This window comes from Ciconia boyciana, chromosome 1, assembly GCF_034638445.1.
Source record: "Ciconia boyciana chromosome 1, ASM3463844v1, whole genome shotgun sequence".
Lineage (NCBI taxonomy): Eukaryota > Metazoa > Chordata > Aves > Ciconiiformes > Ciconiidae > Ciconia > Ciconia boyciana.
Window position 1 is genome coordinate 3,492,388 of NC_132934.1, and position 14,340 is coordinate 3,506,727.

General features: G+C 47.8%; 1 protein-coding gene across 6 annotated transcripts in view; it reads left to right on the plus strand.

The window, feature by feature from the left end:
* Positions 1-14,340, plus strand: part of PLXNA4 (plexin A4) — a 431,262-nt gene that overhangs the window by 103,753 nt on the left and 313,169 nt on the right. The window contains exon 3 of one of the 6 annotated variants that reach the window (XM_072865153.1): positions 614-623. The exons of the other annotated variants lie outside the window; for them this stretch is intronic. Within the exon in view, the coding sequence (XP_072721254.1) occupies positions 614-623 (10 nt within the window). The remainder of the gene's footprint in view (positions 1-613; positions 624-14,340) is intronic. 6 annotated transcript variants of the gene reach the window in all.

A 14,340-nucleotide genomic window follows, 5' to 3' on the forward strand; every position in this document is an offset into this window, starting at 1 on the left:
CCTCTGTGTCTCTAAATAACAATAAGGGGATTATCCTGCTTAGGGGGCTGGGGGTGGAGGGAGGAGTGGGCTCTGCAGGAGACTCCCTGGGACCCATATGTTGGGTAGGTGGTTAATTTTTGCAGTCGAGCAAAGACCAGCAATCTGCCTTGTGCCGAGGCTGCTAGGATGCTGTCTCACTGGGTGCCCCAGACCCCATCCTGCCCTTAGCTTATTAAGGATCAGGAAAGAAATTGCTGATGGTACCTACTGCGCTGAGGAGAGGGGAGAGATGGGGGGTGTCTGTGCAAGTCTATTACATCTGGGCTTCTTTCCAGAATGAATAAAAATGTTCTGTATGTCCAGAGTTATCAACATATTCTTTTTTATTCCTGTCAATTAATCTAATCTGAATGAGATGCTGTTGTTCCCAGAATAATAGCCTTGAATGTAAGGTCCTATTTCTCAACTGTTTTGTGGACTAGACTCTGATGCTGTTGGCCCAGGAATCACACTGTTGATTTACTCCGACCTGAATCAAGTCCTCCTTGACCAAAGCACTGACAGCCTCGGTGAAGTAATTCACTTGTGAGAGCAGGCCGTGGTGTTACGGGACTAGGAGAGAGCATCATAGCCCCATCCTGGTTCAGACACTTGTTATCCTGCCTGTGCCCCTGCCTCTAACCCCGTCCTGGCTCTTGGCACCTCTCGCCCTTCTCCCTGTATTGTTTATTTTTCCTTCCCGCAGATGAAAGGCAGAGAAGCAAACCACATGAACGCTATATTGTTCATGGCTTATTGAACAATTAGTTTCAGCTCAGGGTCTAATCTTCCGGCATTTCTTTTCTTCCCTTTGTATGCCATGCGTGTCTTGGAAATTTGTTGGCTGCAGGACTTGTGTGGCACTGACGGACGGGCTCAGGACTTGGCTCGGAGGGATGCTGTGCCCAGAGAAAAGCGGGTGTGAACTGCTCTGGCTGCTCAGAAGAGGAGGATAATTTGGGACTGTAAACAAAACTAAAGAAAAAAGGCTACAAAAAAAAATTGCATGGTAGCGCCTCCTGCTCAGGGCTGGAACTGCCCCTCTGGCATTCCTCTTCCCAAGGTCTCTCCACCAACTGGCTGAGATTTTAAACCTTTTGAACCCTTTTCAAGGCTATCCATGGTTTCTCCGGCTGGTGGCTGCGGCAGGAGCGCAGGCGGTGGGGCTGGTTGGAGTGGCTGCCCCAGCCGGGCTCCCCCGGCACGTGGCTCCCTGCAAAGCCGGGAGGGTGCGGGGAGCCCGGCAGGTGCCAGGACGCGTCTTTGCAGAGTGGGACGGTGCCAGCACTCGCCTTCTGGCACCAGTGTGGGGCTGCACGTGCTCTTTGCTGTCTCCTGAATGAGGTTTGCTTCTGCTGCGTGCCAGGACCTGGCATGTGCACGTTGTGGGGGAGGAAGCAGTTGCACGTCATCTCTGCACCACGTCCCAGCACCATGGCAGGGCTTGGGGCTGGCAGAGGAATCTGGCTTTGTGTGGGGTGACCCACAACTGTGAACCCTAGCTCACAGGGGCAGGAGAGGAGAACTGTGCCTCCTCCTTTGCCCAGCAGCTTGCTCATTTGGGCTCTGCTCCTGTCTAACTCCAACCTGCCATGTTTCCCGTCCCCGGGGCTTGTGACCCTGATGTTTGTTTGGGATTTTTCCAAGGGCTGTAGCAATTCCTGACCTCTCCCTGTGCTGGCGTGCATATGGATATATACGACCTTCTCACACCTATTCATCCAGAGGTTTCACACCCTTGTGCATTCACAGCAGAGCATTTTGCATGTATTTTTTCTTCCACATTTGAGCTCCTCCTGCCCTCCCTACTTGAGTTCTGCTATCTTGATACTGTTCACTACTCCATACGGAGGGTTCAGTTCATGTGACTGCCCCATTAGCTGCTCTAACTAAAGCCTCAGGCAAATAGTCATTGAGGATTTATTTTTATTAAAAAAAAAAAAAGGTCGGATTAAGTATTCTGATGAACAAGAATAACATTAACAGCTGTGCCTGCTCAGCCGACATGATCCTATCCCTCATATCATAAGCTGATTGCCTGTATGGGTCAGTAAGTTGTTGCAGCAGCCCCTCTCCAGTTACGCTTTGCACATTGTTTTCATAGCAGTGTTAGTTCATGAGGTGTCTGGGGAGGGCTGCAATAGCTGGAGAGGCTTCACGGGTGCAGAAATCCCTTCTTCAGATGCCATTGAGTGACAAGTTGAACACACCTTAGGGCTGCGATTGCAAGAGACTGCCTCGCAGAGGTCCCATGTGTGGCCAGTTTCTTGCAGCACAGAAGCATCCCCAGCCCCTGAAGTCCCTGGATGGGTGATGGGGAGACTGGGGAACCTCAGCTCAGGCTTCACTCAGTGGAAAGAGATGACCTGAGGCTTTCCTTTTGTTGAACGTGAAGCTCTCACCTGGGCGAGAGCTGGGCTGCACCCTCTGATGGCTGAAAGGGAGGCACAGGGAGTCAGTGGAGGGGAATGGGCAGCAACAAAGCTGCTGTCACACACTGGGGAGAAGGGGACAGGAGGTGCTCTGCCACCATCTGACATGAAGCCAAGCAGTTTACTTGGGTCACTCTTGTTGCAAGGTGTTTGGTTATTACCAGAAGTGGTAGCAGCCTGGCGAGCAAATCAATTCCTCTGCCTCCAAAGCACCCAGAATTAGGGCTGCTCCTTGCACAGGTTTCTTTCCCCTGCTGAGCAGTCCCTGGGCCCACGCTCTCCCTGCCGACTGGCAGCCGGCGTTTGTGTTCTAACGTTCATATTAATGATATCAACAGTCACCTTAAATCCTGCTAATGCTAAACCCTGAGCTGGCATCGGGCTGGTGACTAGCTTCTGCTTCACAAGGGCTTGCCAAAAGCTGTGGGATGCCCTTTGAAGACGGGGAAGCAAGCGCCATAAAATTATGCAGCCTTAGTGGTATTATTATTTGTTCTCTGCAAACATCTGAGACTCTTCTTCATCCCGCCCCCCCTCTCCCCCCCCGCCCAACTCCCGTGTTTGAAAACGGTGACAGCTTTCAGGAACCCGCAATCATGGAGGCACCGTTCAGTGGCTCCAAACCACAGGTGAGCATCCCAGGGGATGCATTCTTGTCCCTGTCCAAGACGCATCTCTCCAGGAGGGCGATGTGTGCATCAGAAGCCGCTGTGCCACATAGCTCTGCTGCCAAGAGATAAATCACAGCGTGGGCATGCAGGCTGGCAGAGGGGAGCATCCCCCCGGGTTGCCAGCACTTGGGAGCTGGTCACTAGAGACAGAGGAGAAAGCCCAATTTTCCAGGCCAACTGGAAAGCAGCCTGTACCCTGCAGGTCCTACCCTGAGGTGTAGGAAGGTGGATGAGGACTTGCTGGCTTGCTGTGGTCCTTCACTCTCTTATTTCTGTTATTTAAGGACTGGGTTTGCTGTGGAGGACACTTACCTGCTGGAAGCTGCGGAGCCCAGTGCAGTGCAGCACTGCTGAGCTGCACTTCCCTGCAAGGGGCTGGTGTAACTTTTCTGTTCTCTGTCCAAAAGACAGATCCCGCATCAGCATCCATAGCTGCTGGCTGAGAATCTGGAGTTTCCTTGGCTTTTGGAGGATTTTGTTAGTTATCTTTTACAGTGTATAAAAACATGACTGTGACTTCTGTCCGTCTGTCTGTCTGGGCTTTTCTCTGCGGCTTACCCCCAGGATATCTTGCATTATTTTAGGACCTGTGTTTCACTGCTGCAGACTAGAAAAATTACATTTTTTATCTCCAGAATCTCCTAACCATTTCTAGCAGATGCAGGATTTTCAGCTGTTTTCTTTCCATAGGGAGGACACTGTCACAGGGATGAAGAGAGTATGTGTCTTCAGATGGTGGTGGATGCGGTATAAAGTGCTGTATGAAGATATTGCTCCCCCTGTTCTGCAGGGAGAACCCCCTTTCTTCTCAATGGAGAGGAGCAGCTGCTCTGTCCCAACAAAGCAGCACTTCTCTAGTGCTTCAGGGAGTCGTTCCACAAACATCTCTTGGTCCTCTTGGTCACTTGTGAACAGGGCCCATGTAAGCATCATGATCTGTGAGCCTAGAGTTGAATAGATTTTAGCAGGCAAACAGAGTAAAGAGAGGCTCTACCAGCTTGGAGCAAGCATCCCATATCCAACATGGTCAGTAGGAGTTGCTTATGGGTATGGGATAAGGGCAAGAGAGTGGACTTGGTGCCTAGACCCTCATCTTCCATCAAGAAGAAGATGAAGAATTCATGCAAGAAGTTGTGTTGGGACTGTCATGTTGAATTGCTGTGGATAATCTCCCACCCATGAATGTGTTTAACCCCTTTCTGGATCCCTCCCTTTCCTTGGCCCCTCCAGATCTTTGCCATCTGTGCCCAAGCTGCTCCAGGGCAATACCTGCGCCATAGTCTAGTGCAGGAGAAAATTGGAAGGAAAAAACTGGGCAGAAAAAGGAGCAAAAGTCCCGCTTCTGACATGGGAGATTAAATAATTAGCAAATGTGGCAGGAAAGACGATGAAAAACAAGTGCAATGATTCATGTTTTATGTCTCCTACTGTACAGAACACTTTAAAGTGTCAGACAGCACGACAGTCACTCTTTAAAGCCAATTAAAGTTTTATAATAAATAGAAGCTTTTTTTTTTTAAAATCTCTCTCTCCATGTGGTGGTGATGTAGTTCGCTGTAGAGAGCCTGGCAATGCATTTGCTAGAAATCCACAAACAAATAGGTACAGAAACTTGCTTTTCAAAAGCCTTTTTTATGCCAACTATTTACCTTCCTTAAATTCAGCTCTGGTGGGGAAAGTAGCTGTAATAATATCGTATTTTTTCATTGTGCTTTTCATTCAAGGAGATTACAGCCAATAACCTGGAGAGGGTAGGAAGAGGTGCTCTCTTTTAATGGTTGGGCACAGTGATTCGGGACCTCGGAGACTGGCAGAGCAATACGTGAACTGGGAGCATATTTTGGGACCCCCATTGCCAGGGAATTCATTTGGAGAACGCAGGTTGCTCTAAGCTCTTATGGTGAAGGTGGGTTTGGAGGTCGGATGGGGGTCCAATTAAGTGAAGCAGGGTCATTTTGGGGGCCAGGAGAGCAAAGGCTGCAGGATGCAAGAGCGAATGAGCTGGAATCTATCTTCTTTGTGCACCATCTCCTGGGGGTAGACTGATGGTTATTGACCTCTTGGACTGGCAATACTGGAAGATGCTGTAAATTGGGAGCAGCTCTGGTGGACGCCATGCTGGGGGGCCAATAAGGACTATGGTTATTGTAGTCCTTTTTCCTTCACTTCTAAGTTTCCCCATAAGTAGCATGGATATGAGAAATAGAGCTGCTTGCACAGGACTCATCTTGCCAAACTCCTCTTCGGCTGCTTCACAGCTCATTCATGTTTTGTCTTTCCTTGTCAAGAAGCACATTAATATGGTGCTTCTTGACAAGGAAAAGGGATTCCCCACTGCTCCAGACCCTGGGGTAAAATCAGGTTCATGGCTCTGAATAAAGAGATCTTGCTTTCCCCAAGCCCAGGGAAGAAGCTGTGGATATGACTGCTCCTTCAGCCACCATGTCCTCTTCATCCTCCTCTTTTTCCATTTACTCTCCCATCAACGACACTCGTATTTATGCATCTTTATCTCGTGCATGCAAAAATACACCTCCAACCAATTGAAATTTTAATCCAATTAACATTAAAAGAAAATTAAAGGACACTGAAATTGGAGGTCCTCTTTTCTGTAGCCACCAGTCCCCCTTGGCTGAATTATCTCTATGAACCTTGTGAGACTGTAGCCTGTCATTCCCTGAGCGGCATCACTTTTATGTTTTGGAGTGGGCACCTCAGATGCAGAAAAACGGCTTCTTTGTCAGATATCTCCTCGGCTTTATTCGGGAGGGTGATAAAATTATTCCACAGCCTTCCTGCCAGAGGGGAGTTGGAGGAGCGGTGTTCCTGCTATTAGGCAAAGATCCTTTTAATTGGATGGGGTGAATATTCACTCTTTAATAGCGACGAGGCTCTAATCCTTCCTTATGTGGTGCAGTTCCCCTCCCGAATGGTTTTTAATGACCTGTTGTCTAGATCATTAATATCACAAGTGCTGACACTAGTAGGAAATACAACAATCAAAGGGAGACCCTGAGAGGTCCAGGAGCAACAACAGTTTCTGTCTCCCCTTTGTTGTGGAAAACGCGGGCACGGGTGCCCTGCAAAACCAAATCGGCAGCAAGGTTTTGGCCTCCTGTGGTGGACGAGGGGAGGGTTATCTCTGGCAAATTGCAGAAGCTCAATTAGTTCAATTAGGAGCTTGAAAACTAAAGCAGCTCTTCCTGAACTCCCGTCTAGGACCGTAGGCTCTGCCTGCAGGCTCAGAAGCACTCCCACACTGCCGTGTTCCCTGGGGCTTGCAGCTTTTGAGGGCAGCCTACGTTAAAGAGGGAAGGTCAGATTCCCACCGTCTTTACTCCAGCCTGGGCTGGAGGCACTTTGTAGAAATCCATGACATTACTCCAGCGTATTGTTGGAGGAAGAATCTGGTCCAGAGAGTCCCAATGGGGAGAGATTTCATAAATGGATCAGAAGGAAAATGGTAAAAACCTTTTTTTCTTTAATTTTCCAGTGTTCTTTTGAGTGCCTTCCCAATAGTGCATGAGCAATAAGCACCAGTCACATCCATCCATCCCCAACTGTAATTTTTTTTGCTGTGTGACAGCACCTGCCTTTTGATAATCTCAGAAGGAGACGAGGGTATTAACATAACAAATCTGCAGTTGTCTAGAGAGTACCATGTTGCTGGAATGTCACAGAATGTGTACATTGAGTACTACTAAGTTCCCCATTGCTCTAAAACCACCCTATGTATTAAGACCTAATGAATTACTACATGACAAATTAATCGGCTGTTGCAAGGAACCAGTGCTGGCAATGCCCTTCTCTCCCTCCTCCTGTGGCATAATGCATTTTGCAGCTTTTAGCCTCATACTGTAGATCTTGGGAAATGCTTTGCAGTGACCATGTGTCATGGTGCGTGTAGTAGATGCTCTGAAGACCCCGTGCATTAAAGGTGCTTGTGGTGACAGGGAGCTGGATGTGACTAACATGATCTTTTCTGATGTTTTTAGGATTAAAATGGGAAATTTTGTTCATGGGAGGGGCCAGGGGTGGTCCCTGGCTCTGCTGAGTCTATACCTGCAGCATTCGTATGCCACCGTGCTATGATTTTGTGCGTGGTCCAAGTAGCATGAACCACTACAGAAAAAACTGACCCCAACTTCCCGGCCACTTGTTCTCACATCATTGCATCCCCCTTGTACTGCTTGTACAGCCAAGTCACGGACGGGTGTGAAAAAAATGCAGGGACTGAAATAATACACATATTTTTCGCTAATTCAGTTTCCAGCTGGGTCAAGTTTGCGGCATGGCACTGTGGGCACAGATTTGTGCTGACACAAGGGAAAGGTGGCAAGGGGAAGGGGGCAAACCAGCAAGGCTGGGAAAGGGCACAGGGGAGGGCTCTGGTCTGTCACACATTGCTACACCCAGGATAGAAAAGCTGCTTTCCCTGCAATGGGACAGCCCAGCAGTGCTCCTGACAGCTGTGGATGGGAAGAAGAGGTGACTCGTCTCTCTGGGTTACATTAGATGAGTGAGAAGCGTTTGCCTAAGCTAGAATTTAATGAGAAAATAGGGGTTAATACCTCCAAGTCCTGGCTATTCTGGGAATATTCAATTTTTTGTCCTTTCCCATCTAATCTATACCAGGGTGGGTACCGCTCACCTGCAATCTCTCCCTGATGCAGCAAAGGATTGGGCTCAGAGCTGTCATCTTCTTCCAGTGAGATACAGGATGCTGCTCTGGGGAAAAAAATATGTTTACTCCCAAGCTTTCTTTTTTTTTCTAAGCTTTCCCCACCAAATGATTAACTTCCCAGTCCCCTTGCACTGCAGACGGTGTTTGTGCAGCTTTTATTACCTGAGCTGCTCTGGGAGAGGAAGTTCTGTACCATTGGTGAACCACACGTCTCTCCAGAACATCTCAAGTGGCTGCCTGTCTCTCTTTTCGTGCTCATCCAGGCTGCCTCCTCGAGCCACTGCAGGAAGAGAGGCAGACTCCTCTTGCAAACCACAGAAAGACGCCTTTCTCTCCCACCCCTATCAGTCCTTTTTAGATTCACATGGCTGGCACCACCGTGGTGCACGTTGACGCAACCCCTTTTGTTAGCCTGGCGTCCCGCGCTGCTGGATTAGATGCCATCTGGAGGCAGGCTGCCTCAGCCTGACAGCGTGATGGATGGTGTCATAGGTGATGCGATGTTGACACCTGCTTATCTTTCTATGCCCGGTTGCCCCATCCTCGACACATTCATTAGATCAGCATCTGTTTGCAATAGCTTCTCGGCATCTGCTCTTGGTTACCATGGCATGCACTGAGGTGTGTGGACTGGCAGGGGTGGAGAAGCTGGGCTGTTAGAGGAGTTATGAGGTCTAAGCATGCTGCTGGACTGATTTATAATTACACCAGCCTCCTCCCACAGGCCCTCTAGCCTTGAAGGAGCTACTCATTATTAATGCATTCATTTTCCTGCAAGGTGTGAACCTCCAGGCTGGGGTTTTCTTTTGCTTTGTAAAATCAGGGACATTTCAAGGTGGAATATGGTCCAGATAGTGGGGCCGTGACGCTACCCAGGGATAGCTCAGTGCTCAGGCGTGTCTTCTTTCTAAGCTGCAGAAAACAGGCTACGCTTGTTAGGTTATCATCTGTTTTCAGGCTGCGTTTGTCCTTGCACACATTGTATGAACATTATATTCTTGAAAACAAACACATGGGAATTCACACGTACCTTATTGTGGAGCCCAGAATAACACACGGGACCTTCTCTGTGTAGAGCTCAATGGGCTGTTGAGCTGCAGCCTCTAACGATCAACTCTTTCTCAGGGCAGAAATATGTTAAGACATCTGCATGTAACTTTCATACGCAGGGAGCATACAAAGGCGTGTTCTTTCCTATGCAGAGCTGGAGGCAGTCCTGCATTTATCTGTGGCTCCTGGATTCTGGCAGGTTTCTCCACGATGAAAGGCTCCGACTGTGTCTACTTTGCAGGTGCCATACACTAACTGTCTGCAAGCACAGACTTCCTATCAAGGGCTGTTGTATGGCCAAGAAACCCAGATGTCCGCAGCGTATGCACATGGTGGCTGCCCATGGCAGGCACAGTAAGTCAAATCTCTGTGTGTGCACAGGCTGCGTGCATAACTCATAGCCACACTGAGCATTGTAGGATGCGAAGGAGTGACCTAGATCAGCCTAGAAAATGTATATGCACTTTGGGGTCAAAATGGGAATCTAGAAGTCCTACTGTCTTGACAGATATGTTACTGCTGGCATGAGAGTTGGAAATCTTAAGAAATGCCACTACGGCTTGCTATAATGTCACAACCTTTTTTCACCCTTGCCATCCAGATGAGCTCCTGCCTGTGTAGCTGTGCCTAAATACTCCCTTTCCCCCCAGCCCACAGGCATACAATGGAGAACACACGCAAGTCCATAAACTCACCAGCACAGTCTGTTTGGGACCCTGCTCCCCCAACCACGAGTGGTGGGGTCTCCTTGGTAAAGTTGACTCTCACAAACAGTGCCTCTCTGGCAATAAGATGAAAGAAGAGAATGGGCCATGCCCTCTAAGAGCCTCTAGCAGAATATCTGATCTTTGGGAGCAGTTATTGTAACTTTTTACAATACATCAAGACTAATAAAAGACCCAACCACATGAACAGGAGCAGCTTTATGGGCCAGCAGAGACTATTTCTTGACTTATTTGCTTGATCTCCTGCAAGCCAGCCTCTCTTTTCTGCCTTTGATGGTACTTTAATCCTCTCACCTTTTTTTGCCAGGCCATGTTTAATCATATGCCATCATTGATAGCATTTGAAAAGCTTGTCCTCAGTCAGTGATTCAGTGCTGAGCATTGTGGATACTGGTAGCAATGTTCAAATGTGCTGGATGAAAGGGGTTCTGGGTGGTACCTGCTGGGCAAGGGTTAAATTGTACTGATGGGAGGGTGTTAACAGACCATCAAGGGCATGTCCTGTATGCGGAGCTGAGCACCTGGCCTGAAATGTCTGCTTTGAGATACCGGTGCTGATGCTGTATGGATGAGACTGATGAAGCCCTGAGCACTGTCCCTAATAATTACTGCAAACTAAACCCAACTTCCCAATCTCGATGCACTGGCTTTCCCCCTCTCAATGTATATGCTTTCTCCCAGCTCCCCCTGTTTAATCCAGCTGATTTTTTTTTTCCTGTCCTTCCCTCCCCTGTATACTGTGTCCCATCTTCCCCCATTCGCACCATCCTTCTCCTTTCCTTCTCTTCCCTTTATACTCTGACCCTGTAACGTGTGGCCACCCCTTCTCTGATGTTGATCCCTCTTTGTTTTCATTCATTCTTGTCTATTCTATGATTATGATTCTATGATTCTTCCCTCCCTCCCACATCCTTCCTCCAATCTGTTCAAGGCTCCGTTCCTGTTGCAGACACTGTCTCAGCTCTGGAACAGCACATGACACTCCTGGCAGTCACTTTGAGCTTGGCTGCCGTCCCCAAGTTGTCTAAGGCTCTTCTGAGAATGATGAGAAGCTGCTGTGTGCCTTCAAAGTCACAGCTAATTGCATTAGCTCCAGATCATGTAACTCCCGTAGATGACAGCTGCCAAATTTAGGAGCACTAGTGAGGTCTTATAGAAGATGATGGGGATGGTGTGCTGGATTCAGCATAAAGGAAATCCTGGGTGCTGTCAAAGGCATTGGTGGTTGGTTCTTCTGTTTTTTCAAGATGGTTATTCCCTCTTATTCTGTCTCTAGGAGGGGCTGTCTATATCAGCAGCCCATTCTTGAGCCCAGCATTGCCTACCATCCCCATTGAAAATGCAGGGTACGTAGGAGTATCAGTCTAAACAAAGTTTGCCAGAGCAGTGCACACTTAATACTTTCACACGGACCCTAGCTCAGTCTCTCCTGTGGCTGGATGAAGCATGTACCTCCATATGGTCTCAGGGTGCCACAGTGCAGGTGGCTCGTGACCACTCCTAGAAGGGCTTCCCAACGGCTGTCACAAGGGGTTGTGGAGTTCCTGGTGTATCTGTGCATAAATACAGCGCCTTGAGCTAAAACCACCAGGGCAGCCTGACAGCATGCAAGCTGCATGACTTGCATTGCTTCATGCCGTTCTCAAACCTGCTTCACCTCACAGTGCAGAGATATCTCATTGTTTCTGTTCTTCTTCTTCCTGTTTTTCTAGTGGTCTTTGAAAACAAATTGCAGTTTCCAAACTATCTCAAAACCCAAAACGCTAGCATCAGAGACATCCTGGTGTTAAATACTGACTCTGAGAGCTTGCTTCTCTCATCTCTGTCACAGTGCTTTTATATTTCTGAATTTGTAGAACTTAGGAGAAACAGGATGAAACTCATCCACCTCCAATAAAACCCTGAGGTGGTTTGGACTAATACCATTTCCCTCTCCCTGTTTCCTTGACACTGAAGCCATAGCTGGGAGCTTTTTTTTCTGTAGTTAGTCTCACAAGATCAGTTGCTGTGTTTTCCTCCCCTGATGGAGGATATGAATAATATCTGAACTTGAGAACATAGAATTCTGTGGGGAGGTCACACAGTAAGGTTCACGTAAGGTGGTATCCTTTTTCTTCAAGGTCATTGATGATTCTTCTGTCTGGAGCATTCCTCTAACATGAGAGTAAAACAAGCATCCACAATGCAACAGGAGATCTAAACTCATTTCTTCCAGTGCTGAAAGAAAGCCTACGATCACCCAGTCCCTGTAGCTAGAGGGCAAAAATGTCACAGCTGGAGTGATCAGGAATAAGAAAGAATTTTATCTTATGATATCTCGTACAGCCCTGTTTCACTTTATCTCCACACCAGATACGAATTCACACCCAAGTATCGCAAAATCCTATGGTTTAATTTGGGCACAGAAGAGACATGAATATTAAGAGACAAGAATTAAATATAGCTCTTGGCCATCTGATTGCATGGCTTCTATTCTTCCCTGCACTCATATTGCTCCCTTTGGAGGAGCCCAGAAGAGATCTCGTAGCTCGTTTAGCTCTGGCCCCATGGGAGGACCCAGGAGATCAGGTATGTCCTGTCCACTTCCCGATCATCTGAGGTCTCCAGGTCCAGCAAAGCTGGCTGACTGGCATGCATCCATGTGAAAAGACATGCTGCTTAGGAGTTGACACCTCATTTCTATTTGTCCTGTTTGGAGACTATCACAAAATATTTTTTTCTGTAGGATGCAGCACTCGTACAGAGGATTTTTTTCAGATACCACAGTTCATGTTCATTTTTACCACGAGACTGGCCTCTGAAAGGTCAGTTAATCTGATCAGACAGAGAAATTATAAGATGGGGACCATGTACTCAGTCAAAAGAACTTGGAGTTCATTAATTATTGCTGCGTGTGTAGCAGTTGCATCTGCTGGATGGTTGCATCTGCAACCCAGGGAGATTATAGTTGAGATATTCCAAGCCACCTAACAGATTTAAGAGAAACAGAAAAAAAATCCAAGCAAACCCCTCCTGCTAGTTTGAAGGAAAATTATTTTAAATCCCCTAATCGGCTCTGAGATGAACCTCTAAGCAACATGTTCAAGGTCACATCGGGAGCCCATCACAAGGGGGGGGTGCTAATCTAGATCTGTGGGGCCCCAACAATACGGCATCCTCTGTTCACCTGGCTTAGGGAACAGGTAATCCCGCTGAGCGGTTCTCTCCCCAGCTGGGGAGGGACCATAGCCATCCTCCTTCCAGCAGTCTGCAGGGCCACCCCCTCCATGGAAATCATCATCCACTTGTGGTCCAGCTGAGAATTAAAAAAAAAAAAAGAAAAAAAAAAAGACCCCAAAAGACTAAATCTAAAGAAGGTGCATGTAAAAAAATTGTGTAGCTCTCCATGTAGAAGGTGGGAAGAAAGGCAGCGACTGCCCTGTCTGGACTGAACTGTTCATTGCTGTGAATACCACTATCATGCCTCCCACGCTTTCCAGCCAGACGGCTCAAGTCCGTGTTAATCTCCCTTCCATGCATAAGCCTTTCCAAATCCCTTGGTTCACAGTCCCCGGATGGTGAGCGATCACCCTTGCTAGAGAAGGAAGAACCGAGGTGCAGATCTCGCAGGGCGCAGATGTGAACACTTGATGGTATTTCCCTCTTTTTGTCACTGAGAACTCACATGCAGAGCTCTCTGATCAATAATCGTAGGCACAGTTGCTGCTGCAAGGTATAAGTTACTGATTCTGTTTATGCAGAGAGGACCAGGAATATAAATAGCCCAGTGGATACAGTTGTGGAAACCAAGCTCCAGCTATGGGCTGTGTTTACATTCAAGGCAGGGGACGGGAATGCTTGGAGGGAGGCATTTCGAAGGTGACTCCCAGTTCTCCTGATGACTAATAGCTGCAAACTGATACAGCAGATTCTTTCCAGCATGAAGCAGACTGAGGGATGTCAGCAGTGCTCGGAGGTGATGTGAGGGCATTTCATGCCAGGGGGGTTTCAATGAGTGCCTGCTGTACTGTCACATGGAGACAGAGCTGTTTAGCATCTATATCAGGCACTAGGAGGTGAAGCTTGTGTGCTAGCTGCTGCCGCGGTCTCTTGGTATGTGGGGAAGGTCGGTTAGTGTAGTTTACTCTGCATTAATTCTCCAGAGATATAAGGGAGTCTGTTTACTGTATCCCTTTTTCTCAAGGGTGCTCATGAATGTTTGAAAAGTGCCATGAGATCCTTTTGTATGGACTGAATCCTCCCAAGCTGGCACTGCCACATGAATTGTAAACAGGGAGAACAGAAAATTTAGTTTATAAGGGAGAGATTTTTAACGCAATTTTCAGGAGGGGAGTTATGATGTGGTTTGGAGCCATGATGGGCAAATCTCAGAGGGTTCATTAAGTGTTCAAGACTCAGCTCTTCTCTGGCGACACACAAGCCTTTGGGATATTTGCTGGTGAACCGAATGTGCCCAGTTTGCCTCTGTGATTTTTAGGTCTCCCACTGAGTCAGATTTCACATCTGAAAAGTCTTTCTCATGTGCTCAGATGGCTCAACTTCTGTCTGAGATGGAGCTGTGAAGAAACTGTGAAAGAAAAAGCAGGGTAATAGATTGGTTTAGAAACAGTCTTGCGAGGCAGAGGCAGCGCTGTGGGGAGGGAAAGCACAGTTTGCTTTTCAGGTCAGCTGTGATTTTACTTGTCATCGTCTGGGGCTGGGCAGCCTCCGTAAAGACATCACTGTCTTAGCCTGGATGTGACTTGTTGATGTCTTGT